The sequence below is a fragment of the Felis catus genome, chromosome C1 (genome assembly GCF_018350175.1).
Source record: "Felis catus isolate Fca126 chromosome C1, F.catus_Fca126_mat1.0, whole genome shotgun sequence".
NCBI classification, from domain to species: domain Eukaryota; kingdom Metazoa; phylum Chordata; class Mammalia; order Carnivora; family Felidae; genus Felis; species Felis catus.
The window spans coordinates 11,402,597-11,415,201 of record NC_058375.1 but is presented as its reverse complement, the minus strand read 5'-3'; the positions used below and the strand labels follow the sequence as shown (position 1 = coordinate 11,415,201).

At 62.2% G+C, this 12,605-nt stretch overlaps 1 protein-coding gene across 2 annotated transcripts in view; it reads right to left on the bottom strand.

Annotated features, from left to right (window-relative positions):
* Positions 1 to 12,605, bottom strand: part of PLEKHM2 (pleckstrin homology and RUN domain containing M2) — a 35,679-nt gene that overhangs the window by 2,627 nt on the left and 20,447 nt on the right. The window contains exons 3-16 of one of the 2 annotated variants that reach the window (XM_023258162.2): positions 12,300 to 12,409; positions 11,648 to 11,747; positions 11,023 to 11,110; positions 10,015 to 10,201; positions 8,682 to 8,741; positions 5,315 to 5,543; positions 3,392 to 4,234; positions 3,059 to 3,128; positions 2,869 to 2,959; positions 2,483 to 2,547; positions 2,007 to 2,095; positions 1,267 to 1,399; positions 841 to 1,031; positions 327 to 392 (exon numbers count right to left, since the gene is read on the bottom strand). In XM_023258162.2, coding sequence (XP_023113930.2) covers positions 327 to 392; positions 841 to 1,031; positions 1,267 to 1,399; positions 2,007 to 2,095; positions 2,483 to 2,547; positions 2,869 to 2,959; positions 3,059 to 3,128; positions 3,392 to 4,234; positions 5,315 to 5,543; positions 8,682 to 8,741; positions 10,015 to 10,201; positions 11,023 to 11,110; positions 11,648 to 11,747; positions 12,300 to 12,409 — 2,322 coding nt within the window. The remainder of the gene's footprint in view (positions 1 to 326; positions 393 to 840; positions 1,032 to 1,266; positions 1,400 to 2,006; positions 2,096 to 2,482; positions 2,548 to 2,868; positions 2,960 to 3,058; positions 3,129 to 3,391; positions 4,235 to 5,314; positions 5,544 to 8,681; positions 8,742 to 10,014; positions 10,202 to 11,022; positions 11,111 to 11,647; positions 11,748 to 12,299; positions 12,410 to 12,605) is intronic. The other variant, XM_023258163.2, reaches the window with a different exon arrangement.

Below are 12,605 nucleotides of genomic sequence, written 5' to 3'. Positions count from 1 at the left end.
CCCGGGAGAGGGACCGCCTCCCCTGCCCGGACAGACCCTCCTGGCAAGGAGTTCCTCTTGCTCCCCTGACAGGACGATGCCCAGCCTCCCCTTGCTTGGGGTCCTATAGCCTCAGGGCTCAGCAGACCCCAGGGCAGTGGTCAGGGCTGCTGGATGGGGTGGGGCTGAGTGGGGGCAGGCCGAACTGATTGACACAAGGGGGTGGGGTGTCAGCTCGAGCCAGGGAGAACAGGAGCCCCGGGTCCCAGGCTCGGCCAGAGCCGCCACCTGCGGGCAGCACCGCCAGGCCTCACGCCTGCCCAGCCCCCCATCGCTAGGACACTCACCCCATGTTCACAGAGAGCAGAGGGGTGACATCTGTGCGGTCGGGATACTGGTAGAGGATCCCGTTGCTGCAGGGGCACAACATGGCAGGGGTGAGGCCCGTCCCGAGAACCGAAGGCCAGGTGGGGCCCAGATCCCGGGGGGGGCCTGCAACTGGGGCCTTAAGCCCCAGAGGCCAAGGGGCCTGCCCTCTGTGGAAGGGAAGGTGAAGAGAGAACTGCAGAGGCTCGGGAGGGCGTGCTGTCCCCTCAGCAGACCTGGGGATGGCGAAAACCTTGGCAGCAGCCCTGCCCGGACCCCCACCTGATGCGCCCCGGGATCCTTGGGCCCCGGAGACGGCCGCTTTACACAGAAGCTCTCGCAGAAGCCCGGAGGGGGTCTGCTCCAAAACCCTTGTGGGGGTGGAAAGAGGCCCCCGTGGGCTTCTCTCCCCAGTGGCCGGCCCAAGGGAGACCCCTGCTGAGGGCCCCACAAGCCCCAGGTGGAGCCCGGGGCCAGAGCTGTGGGAGCCCCCACCTGAGGACCACGAAGCAAGTCTTCCAGTGTTCTTTGCCCAAGTAGGAGGTGCCCGCCTTGTAATGCAGCATGCCTTCTTTGGTGATGGCGCCCTCAGGGGGTGAGCAGTGGCAGGGCACTGGACCCAGGGACTCATCCAGGGGGTCCTCCCAGTGCACAAGCCCGTAGAAGCGCACGGTGACAGCGGTGGCCTGCGTGGGGGGAGGGGGCAGCAGACAGAGTGGTGAGGTCTGGGCCGGGCTCACCAGCGGCCCAGCACCAGGAATGGCGGCTGAGAAAGCAAAGCCGTGCCCCGAGTGGGGTGGGGGACAGGACCCGAGGGTAGGAGAGCCCCTCCCAGGTGGGTGACGGAGAGGTCCTCAAGACGTCCTTTTGCGTCGCCTGGCCCCTAACACCACAACACCTCCCCTGCACTCCCGGCTCTACCTCACACTTAGATTCCTGGGCCACGAATTTGGCCAGTGCCAGCTTCTCCATGGTGGCATCAGTCAGGATGCTGGGGTAAGGTGGCTCCCGGCAGCCTTTGATCATGGCGGACTTCAAAGAAGCCAAGAAGAACCTATACGAGGGAGTGGGGTTTGCTGTCAGAGGCCTGGGGCACCTCCACCCTTCAAATGGACGGGATCCTGGCCTGGAGGGGTCCCAGGAACTTTGGGGAGGGACCCGGCCGGAAGCAGAGCTCAGGGCAGCAGGTGGGGCGATGATGCACCGGTCGGTTGCCATCAGCTGTGACCTGGAAGAGGCCTAACCGTTCCCCGTGGCCGAGGTGCCTGGGGTCTGACGGTGAGGCAGGACCAGGTGAGGGGATGCCGCAGAACGGGTGGGACCCGGGTGCCCGTCACTATCCGATCTTATCATGTGTACTTTCCGTATGAAAGCACAAGGGCCAGCAGTTGGGCTCGGGCGTCCTTCCTGGCGGGTGACTCACACCAGCCCCCTTCCTCTCCTCAGGCCACGCAGGGTCTGAGGTCACCTGAACTGACGACGGAGCCAGTCAGTGTGTGTGCCTTTTCCTGCAGGTGCCGGAGGGAACGCATCTGCTCCGCACTGGTTTGTGTCCCACTTCTCCCCCTCCTGCCCCAAGGGTGGGGAGACCAGGCCAGGACCTCCAGTCCTGCAGGAACGGGGAGGTGGGGGATTGGCCGGGGGAGGGGAGCGTCACTCACTCGGCCAGGGCCACGTCAGCCGTGTCCAGCAGAAACTGCTTCCTGCGGTTGGTGCACACCAGCTTCACCGTCTGCTGGTCGAGGCCCACCTGCCAGAAAGGATACCTTCACATGCACAAGGGGCTTGGCTGCTGCCTGGCGGAAGAGGCAGCCACGGCCAGACAGAGGGCCGGCTGGGGAGGGAGGAGGCAGACCCTGGCATCGCCACAAGGTAAAGCCCCAGAGGCCTGGGACCCAGGGCGTGAGTCAGGGAGGGGAGGGATGGTCAGAAATACGGTGGACAAAGAGGCGTCCTCAGACTCGGTTCTCATCCCCAGCATCATGTGGTGAAGCCCCCGGGAGAGGAGCTGACGCCCAGCCCTGGGGGCGGAGGGGTCGAGGCAGGGACGTGCCTCGCTCTGAGCTCCCGAGGTGGGTGGCCAGAGGAGCCCCGTCCTATGCAGTTGGCCTATGCCAACTGCAGATCCCACACTCACCGACACATAGTCAAGTTCATTGTAAGAAACGGCCTCTTCCACCAGGTATGGCTTCTCCGCGGCCCCTGAGAGAGGAGACCCCGATGCCTGTAACTCTCAGTGGCCTCTTTTCCCTCCCCCTGCCCCCTTTTCTAAGACCGGCCCCTCTCTCAGCAAGGACCCGTCCTTGTCCTGCGACCTGAGATGACAGAGTAGGACAGTGACACGGGGTGCTCGCGGCGGGCAGGCCCCCGGGCTCGTCTTGGGGCGGAGTGGAGTGTTTTCGCCACCACACGCCAGGCAGCCGAGAGCCAGGGGCGGGGGGCACAGAGGGAGGGAGGGTGGTCAGTGTCGTCCTCGACCCGCTCTCGGCAGCTGCCCTGGCCTAGCCCGGGGACGGCGGGCACCTTTCCGGAGCAGGTAGACATAGCAGTCTGTGAGCAGCACGTACAGCAGCTGCAGGGTGCCCTCCATGTGCCCGGTGCTCATCCGGATCATCTGAGGGGCCGAGACAGGGGACGGTCAGGCACCCCGGCTCCCGCCCCCGGCCCCGGCCAGCGCGCTTTTGCCCCTGGCCCCTGAGCTCCTGGGACTTACTTTGAAGAGTTGCTCTTCGTTTTCTCGAAACACGTGGATCATCAGCAGGAGTAAGTGATTGTTGTCTACCCTGTGAGAGGGACAGGCGTGGGGAGGGTGAAGGCCAGGAGGGGGGTGGGAGGGGACACAGGCACGCGGCGGCACCGTTGTCGCGGCTCTGCTCCTGACCAAGAGCCAGAGCGAGGGAGGGGAGACGTGCGCCCCGTCGCAGCCCCCAGCCCAGGCTGGTTCCTCTGGGGGTTCTGCTTGGTTCATTGGGAGGACGACGCCCACTGTCCCCTGCTTTGCAGGCCGGGGGCGTCTCACGGCAGCCGCACCGAGAGCCTTGCTCACCTGAACTCTGCCGAGTGGGTCATCTCAGAAGGGCTCCCCTGCCCCTCATCCACCCCCGAGTCCTCGGCGCTGCTCAGACACGGGCTGGGCTGGTCTCGCTTGAGCTGGCAGAGAGCCTCGTGGGTCCCGGGCTCTGCTTCGGGCACAGGTCCGTCACCCGCAGGGGGCAACTGCGTCTCCAGTGCCCGGGTCTCTGGCTCCCGGGCCTCCCCCGGGGTGTCCTCTAGGGGCCCAGGTGCCTGTCCCTCTCTTCTTCCTCCTCCCTCTTCTTGGCCAGCAGTCGCAGGGCCACCAGGAACATGCAGCGGTTGGCCAGGCCCTGCAGGGTCATGGTTGCTGCCACTTGATGTAAGAGCGCTTGGACTCTCGACGGTAAAGCGGTAGAAGTCCATTGGGGCTGGAAGCCCCTCACTAAAGTCGCAAAATGGCGGCTTCTCCGGGGCATCCCCGGGAGAGCCGGTCCGAAAGGACTGGTCTGGGGACCGGACGTGGGAGCGCCAGGCGCTGGGGTCCAGCTGCCCGTTGAGCTGGTCAATGACCTTACTCAGGGGCTGCCCCAAGCGCTCCATGGAGGTGTCCTTCATTTCGGGGATGAGCAGACCCATCTGGCCCGGCTCCGGGAGCTCGCTGCCCTCGGCTGTGCCGCTGGGCCCCTCTCCCTCCTCCTGGGGGGAAGTGAAGGTAGCGTCCGGTGAGGCCCGCCCAAGGCCCGGGCTGCTGACGAGGCTGCCACCATCGCCCCGCCTGGCACAGCTGTCCTGGCTGGAGGAGGGGTGAAGCGGACTAGCTTCCTCATCCGATCTGGTCTTCTTCTTCTTGCCGGTTTTCTTCTTCTTGGTGACCCTGGGACAGTAGCGATGGGGAGAGATTTACCATCTGGGCGCCACTGAGCTGGGGAATTAGGTGGGCTGGGTCAAAAGAGGTGATTCTGGGCGTGTGACCTCTGAGGGCACAGCCAAGCTTCCATGGTCCTGGGCAGTGCTGGCTGGGAGGCCCTAGGCCAGGGGCACAGAGCAGCTCAGGCCCTGAGGGACGCCCTGCTGTTGGCAGAGACAGGGATCAGAGGAACCCCTGAGCCGGTCCCACGGATTCTAGCCGATGACACAAATGAGCTAGCTGTGTTCTGGGGGGACAAAACAGGCCACGGTCGGTCGGAGCGATGGCGCCTCCCTTCAGCCCTCCCCTTAGGATGTGGCCGGTGGGCCCTGGGCGGACCTCACTTCCCATTAGGTGTCACTGTGGGTAATTCAACCGAAAGTGGACTTAAAGTCTTCTGGGCTCAAACCCCTTGGTTGCAAATTGGCTGGGACGGGCGTGGCAAGGCGACCCGAGGCCTGAACCCATGAAGCCAGTCAGGACTCGAACCACCCTGCAGAGGGGGACCCCTGACTCCAGTCATTGGGGGGCAAGGCCAGCAAGCCCCGGGGATAGGAAACGCACATCTCACCCAGGGCTGAAAGCCTCAGGGCGGGAGCCAGGGGCAGTCGGGAGCCCAATCCGTCAGCACTTCCTCCCTTCTAGGTAGGCCCCTGGCGATGGATGGAGACCCTTTTCTTTCAAGGAGCCATGCTGAACTACAATCGGTACAGGCCTCAGAAACTGTACAGCGACGCCCAAGGACCCCCTGGGGAAGAATTCCAGTCTGAAGGGACTTTGTGGCCCTGGATGAACCTGACAAATGCCCCCCACCCAGGCGTGGCCCCGGTCATGGCCTGTGCCACACTGTCTTCCGGGCTCGGGCCCTCTGTTTCTTCTTGCTCACAGAACTGCGGGAGAACCACTCAGTCTCCAGGCAGATGCCCATGTGCCCCCCCAGGGGGGGAGTATGGTCCCAGTCTGCACGGACAACGTGACACTAGGAGTGCACAGGATGGACGTCAGGATATGCTCATCCAACTGCTCTCGGGGCCCCTCCCCACCGACCTGATGACCTCCAGCTCCGTGCAGGCGTCTGGCAGGTCAAGAGTGTGGGATTCCCCCTTCTCCTGGGACGTGGTGTGCACAGGGGTGGTGTCGGAGGAGGACACGGTCTCTGCCTGGTCCTCACTGAAAGGGTTGTGGCGCTGGGTGGGACTCTTGGTGGAGGCCTTGCTGCTGGTCGGGTCCGAGGCGGTAGAGCGGGGCCCGCTGACGGTGTCTGTGAGGTCTCCATCTGGGAGAACGGGAAACAGGAGACGGCCCGTCAGACAGCATCTGGGGACCCCGGGCCCCCAAGGCATGCCTTATCCCATGAGGGAGGTGGGTGAGTTCCTCCCAGGGAAATCCGACCAGGGTGGCCCTGCTTTAAGATTTGAAGCCCCAGAGCAACGGGACCGGGGACCTGGGCTTGAAGAGCGACTTGGAGGGACACCACCACCACCTGCACTGGGAACCCTCAAGAGCTCGTAGCAATCTGGCCGAGTGCGAGTTAAGAGCCCCGAGGTTAAACAGCCTCCAGGCTGAAGCCCCTTAGGACAGTGACCTCGATGCCTCAAGAGGAAATGAGCCACAGACCTCTCAGGTTAACCTCAGAGCCTTCCGACGGAGAGTGCCAGAGGGGCACTGGGGAGCCCCTTCAGCACCAAACGCCACCGGCAGGGCCGAGATACCCAAAGTCCTCTGAAGGGTGCCCACCCCGGAGGCAGATAAAACGCAACAATGGCAGAGAGAATAGAGGGAGAGACTGGGAATCAGAGAAAATAAGGGGTGCAGAGTGGGGGCAGGGGCTGAGGGCAGGACAGGGAGCCCAGAGAGTGAGGAGCGTGGGGGAAGGGCAGAAGACGGACCCAGAGCACAGGAGGCAGGACGAGAGGCCAGATCAGGGCAACGAGGAGATGCCAAGGGGAGGAGAAAGGTGTGCCGAGTGGCTGCCCCCAACAGCTGCCTCATGGGCTCTTCGGTGGCCGCTTCTCTCCCTGACATCCTATCTGCTCACTCCTGGAGCAGGGGGTGAGGGGAAGGGGGGGCAGGACCAGGCGCCCCTTGAAGGTGAGAGCTGGGAACTCAGTTTCACTCAGCTTGCCTACTGGTCCTTTCTGGGTGGGTCACCCTGACCCTTGGCTCCACCCTGGGGAGAAGGCGGGGAGGGGAGGGAGGCTGACTCTCCAGAGAGGGGCTGGTTTAACGGCTCCCCCTGCCCCCAACCATCCACCCCAGGTACTGGAACGAGTGTGCCTAAAGCACACGGGGGGCACTTATCTGGTGGCAGATGGGAGCTGCCCCAGCAGAGGACTGAGGCCCTACTGGGGGAAGAGGCTGGGTGACAGCTAATGGCACGGGACAGGGGACGTTCACGCCCCATTTGCCAGCTTACACACGTCTCGTTGGCCATTATCTGTCCAGAGGAGACACAGTAAACACGCTTCCCGTCCTCAGCCTCCTCTGGAAGGGCCCGACCTGCTGTCGGCTGCCTAGTGGGTCTTGGAAACCGCTGGGCAGCTGTCTGCTGATGCAGCACGTCAGCCAGTTTTTTAAAAAGTACAGCGTCTCTTCATGGGAGGACAAAAGCGGGGCCGAAAGCAATCGCCAGCCCTGCCAGAAAAACACTAGCAACACACGAGATTTGCTGCTCGCGTCCCGGGACCCCAGAGCCTTCGTTCTCAGGTGCAGCAAACCTCGCCCTTTGGTCTCAAAGAAGGATCCCGCAAGGCCAGACATTCTTGCTCCAGCCCCCAGAGACCTGCGGCTGTCTGTGGGAGCAGCCGAGGGGCGAGTGAGCAGGCCACGGGACGTGCTGGGTGTCAAGGCTGGACGCTGGGGGGGCCCACCGGTTATGGAAGTGAGCTGAGGACCATGGAAGGCCGCCCCAACCCCCACTCCAGGGCCCAGAGTTTGGAGCCGCCCCCGAATCCTGCTCCTCTCCAGGTGGAAGGAGGCAAAGCTTCCCAGGTGAGCTACCAGAGGAGCCTCGGGAACTCAGGAGGTCACGGGGTGGGGTGGGGGGTGGATTAAGGTCACCCAGCCCCCGGAGCCCAGCCCGGCCCCGCCCGAGCAAGCAGTGCCACCGGGGCTGTTAGCTCTCAGGCCACAGGGAGCTCTCAAGGGCTGCGGAGGAAGGTCAGGCCCTGCTTGTCAAGTGACTGCAACAGGCAGCGAGGAGCTGGGTCGGGAGGGGGTTAGTGGTTAGAATCAGAGGGAGAGAGAGAAAAAAAAAAAAAACAAACCAATGCCCAGCATGTGCACTGCAAGAAGAGAGGTTGAGAGGGTAAATGATGTTACGATGGAATTCTGGATTTCGGGCTGATCTTCACTAACTACCCCGTGGCACTCTTCAGTGCTACACTCACAGCCAGATGACCTAATTAATTTTCCCTCATGCCGTATCTTATTTCCCTCAGACTAAGCTATTTCATGCTCACGTTACTTGGGAAAAGATCATCCGTCATGCGTTACTCAGAGATCACGGCACTAAGAGCAAAGGGGCCGGCTCTGGAGCAGCGGAGAGAGACGCACATCTCTGCCTCCTGCCCAGGATGAGCAGTCAACACCCCCGCCCGGGCCAGCCCCTGGCGGAAGGGGCCCACAGGGTGAGTGGTTCTTTAACAAGGAGGGAGCGGGGGTAGCTATGGCCTCAGATCTAGAGGAAGCATTAACCCTCTCAGAAACGTGCCTTGAGTAATCGTGAGAACGTGGGGTGGAGCCCTATGGACTTTCGGAAGCCCAGAAAGCGGAGTCACGGGCAGGAGAACGCCCAAGTGTCGTTGCCGCTTAGTGGACAGGTGGGAGGGCGGGCACATTCTCTCTTAATCTGCCTTAAAACTTCAGGGAGAATCTCCCTGTGGGAAGTTTCAGCAGTGCCTGGGCAATTTCGCTCATTCGGTCCTCAGTCTCTTTCCACCATGCCAGAGAGGAGGCCGTCAAGAACGGACTGGAGGAATCGAGTCCTCTGCCCTTCCTGCTCGATGCTTCTGACCCAGGAGCACATCTGACCTGAAGGAGCTTACGGTCCACAGGTTCAACCCACGCTTTCCAGAACAAGTCCCCGCGCGCTGGGTCGGGCCACTGGCACCCCCGCGAGGTGGCAGTCCCCTGCGCACATCCGGCGCTTCGACCGGCAAGGGAATCGGGACGGGAGATCGCTTGGCGACCCCATGCGGCCACCGCGTGAAGGGGGGAGTCCTGCGCTAGGAGATGGGATTGGCCTAGGTCAAGTTCTCCTCCTGCAGAATTCCATCTATCAGAAGACCAAACTTGGCTTTATTATGATCACTGACATTATTACAAATAATGAGCTGATTTCGAATCATGCAGCAAGCTTGGCATGGAAACGTAGCGAAACGGGAAAAGAGGGTGACAGCGGACTCTGTCCCACCTTCCCAGTCTGTGCTGGGTACAGACGGCACTGCTGGAAACACATCTCCAAAATCATAATCTATAAAAACGAGGGACAAAACCGAAGATTAGAAACGGGCAGTGGCAGGACAGGGAGGGCGGGGGCAACGGGGCGGGCGACACGGGGAGAAAACGAGAGAGGAAAAAGCTACACTTTCTACCTTTCATCGAACGGCTTTGGGGAACTCTTGTGCTTCTCAGCTCGGACACTGGCCCAGAAGCTCTGAGCAGCTAGAAAGACCTCTGGGGACAATCCTTTCCAACCCCAGCACCTGGTTCTGGGACGTGGGCTCCCCCGTACCTAACCTTCTTTTCTATCCCCTGCCTTTCTTCCCTCTGAACCGAGCAGCGGGTGGCAGGTGGGCTCGAGGGGACGCGTCCGCCGTGGACGGCCCAGCTGCTCCCTCGGGGCCCGGCCCCTGGCTTCTCCGAGGCAGCCCGTGAGCGCCACCCAAGGACACTGCGCTGCGGCCTTCTGCTTGTACAAGGAGTCGTGCTGACGACAAGTCTGAAAGTATTGCCCTCACGGGCCCTCGGCTCACTGCACAGCAGACACGGAGGAAGAGGGCCAGGACCTCAATGCTAATGCAGTTCTAGGGGCTGAACCTGTGCTCGGGGTCCCCTTCCCTGGAGCTGAGGCAGGTGCAGCCAAGGAAGAGCTCTGGTTTCCCACACAGGACGAAGGCTGGAGGAACGGCCAGTTTTACAAACGGACACAGGGGGTCTGAGGTTTGAAAGAAACTGGGCTGTTCCAGTAAGTTGTTGGATCAAGAAAACAAAGCAACCTACAGACGTGACGCCAGTCTTTTCCCGTCTCAGGTGCAGTGGGGGCCATCAGCCCTAACATGCTAGCAAGTGCGGGAGGGGCTCCTGAGAAACGGGGGTCAAGTTTCCCTGAACTTCGGACCCGTCTGGCTCTCTCGTCTCCATCCAGGGGTTGCTCCGCCTCTGTCTGCCTAGAACCAGGGCAGCGCGACCTCCCCCGGCAGGCGGCCCTCGCCCTTGCAATGGCAGGGAGTTTCCGGGTCACGCAGCTAATCCCTCCTCACGTAGAAAACCGCCCCAGGCGTGTGGCACTGGCCTTCTGGAAAAGAGTCTGACATTCCCATGGTCTCACGCTGGCTTTTTGTGCCCACAATCAGTGTTTTAGCCGCCGCGGAGACACTGAGAAGACGAAGATCTGGGAAATGGTGGGCCCTGTCGAACTTCAAATCTCCCCCATCGGACCGCAAGGAGCCCGGAAAGACGCCAGCCAGCCGGGCACCAGCAGTGTCACCACAGAGGCGTGGCTCCCGGCCGCCCGGGGCGCTTACCCTCGCTGGATGGGGCAATGGCGCTGTCATCCCACTCCAGGTTGGTGGAGGTGACGGAGTTGAAGGAGTTGAGGGACAGGCTGTCCGAACCTTGCACGGAGCTGGGGAGGCGGTCTTCGAAGTCCAGCAGGTACTGAGGTTTGTAGTAGTCAGGCATGTAGGGGGCCAAGTCCAAGTAAGGGGCGTCCTGAGACGAGAGCGCAGAGGGCAGGCTTGGCTGCGGGAGGCCTTGGGCGGCCGTGCGCAGACCTGCCCCCGCCAGGCCTCCGGTGCCGGTTTCGCTTTGGGAGAGCAGTGGGCCTAAGGCTCTAAATTCAGAAATTAGCCGCTAAAAGGAGCGATGAGAATGGCTGTGGCTCACACAGCGATGGACTCGAGGCCAACGGAGATGACAGAACCCTACTCTGCCTGTCGACCCCTCCTTGACCTCTGCGACCATGAGAGTCGCTCCCGTCTCCTCCAGTTTCGCCTGCTTTTCAGGAGGCAGCCTGTGCTGCTGGTGCGGGGGCCTGGCGGGGTGACTGGACTGGGACAGGGCAGCTGCCCGCTGATGAGCCAAGTCCAGAGCCGCTTTGGGCCCTCCTCAGCCCCTCCTGGGCCAGCGTCCTGTTTCTCCAGTGGGTGACCGTGAGGGAGGCCGGGAAGCAAGGAGCCGAGGACCCTTCTAGGATCCCAAGAGGCACAGGGGCGAACGTGCCTGATCTTTCTCAAACACACTGTAAACATGACAGAGGGTATTTTAGCACTAAATACTCCAGGCGATGTGGGGACAGACAGGCAGGAAGGGGTCACCTGAACGAGGAGTTCTGGCTTAGATAAGCCAAGATAGAATCACCTACTCGGTTCCACTGTTCTGACCCTGAACCCTCCCGTCCCTGAACACCAAACATGTGGCTCAGGCTCAGTCACACCCCACGGGTCCCCTGAGAGGAACCAGAAAAGCAAAACGGTATGCCCACCCTGCCCACCCCGCTGCCCCCACAGGCAGCAAGAGCCAAGGGGTCTCACCAGATCCAAGTCGAATCGAATGAACTCCAGCCCAGACACCAAGGTCAGGAAGAGAGTCAGGTGATCGTGGCTGCAGACCAGGGCATTCCTGTGAGACACGAGGAGGGACGATGGTTACCAGCTTGGCCGTATCTCCCCGGCAAGCCGGCTGTGTTGAAATTTGACATGTGACGTCCCCAATCCCTGGAGGGCACCCAGCTTGGGGCAGCCTTCACCCGCCCCTTTCCAGCATATTCTCCTACTGGGTTTAGAGCCACACACACTTTCCTGCCAGTGTCTTCAGCCATGGGGCCTGCGGCACACGGCTCATCTAGCTCTCTGCAGCTGCTCTATGTGGTGAAGCATTCTAGTAAGGTCTGAGGCCGGGGTGGAGGATCGGGCAGAGGCAGAGCACCACAGGGCTACACAGGAGCCCGGGGGGGGACGCCCGCCCAGACTCCCGGCAAAGGCATCACAGGCAAGGCGCTGAGGCCTCTTCGGCCGCCGTTGACGTGGCCCCAGCACGCAATGCCAGGCTAGGCCTCTGACGTGGCACGCCATGGTGTCTGCGTGTGACAAGAGTCTTTGGGACAAGGTTCAAGGGGAGCTCCGGGGCCACGGGAGACAGACCGTTCCGGACACTCACTTGACGTAGTATTTGTGCAGCAGACCTAGGTTCTCCTGGAACAGCCGCAGGTAGCTCTCCAGAGAGTTCTCGTTGAGCGCCAGGTACAGCCAGGCCCTGCCTGCAAACACACGGCAGGAGTAACCAGAAGGAAGGTCTGTCAGGGTGCTGGCTCTTCTGGCCCAGGGCGGGCGGGAAGGAAAGGAAGAGTAGCTGAGGGCACCCAGCACTCAGAGAGCCTCCTGTCTTGTTGCAGGGCCGTAACCCCTGACACGGGCCGGCTCCTGGTCAGACCCTAGCTGGCGGCGGGGCAGGGAGACCTGAGAAAGAGCGCAGGTCACTCGGTCCAGACGGGTTGAGAAGTATGAGCACCGTGCACCAGCCCTGGCGGCTAACACCAGCTCGGGGAGAGGAGCGAGGCTCCCCGTTCCGGGCTGGGGCTCCAGAGGAGTCCGGCTGTCCTCAGCACCTCACTGTCCTTCCCCCCCGTCCGTGACGCCCCAACTAACTGTCACACGCAGGGCGCCAGCAGCGGAACGCCCCTCTGCCACTGGGCGCCACGGGGGAATCAGCCTCCCGGGGCTGACCCTGAGGCCACACCTTCGCCCCGGGCCACCCACCACGGGGGAGGACAGAGGTGGGCCCTTCCCAGCATCCCCCCGGGCCTACTCACTGCGCCCCAGGTTGGTGGCCACGTGCTGCAGCACCTCGATCTGTTTGATGGCCTCTCTCCGGGTGAAATGCACCACGAGCACCCAGTAGCCAGATGAGAGGTCTTGCAGTCTGAGAAAACAGGACAGGAGCTGCTATGACCCGAATGAGCTGGGGGCCGAAAGCAACAGGGTCCCGGCTCCCAGCTCCCAGCGGGGGCCCAGGGCAACCACCACGCCTTCACGCAGGGTCTCATTTGCTGCTAATTCTTTCCACAACCATTCACGCCCGCAAGGAGGTGATTTACGGGGGCAATTACAGACAGCCT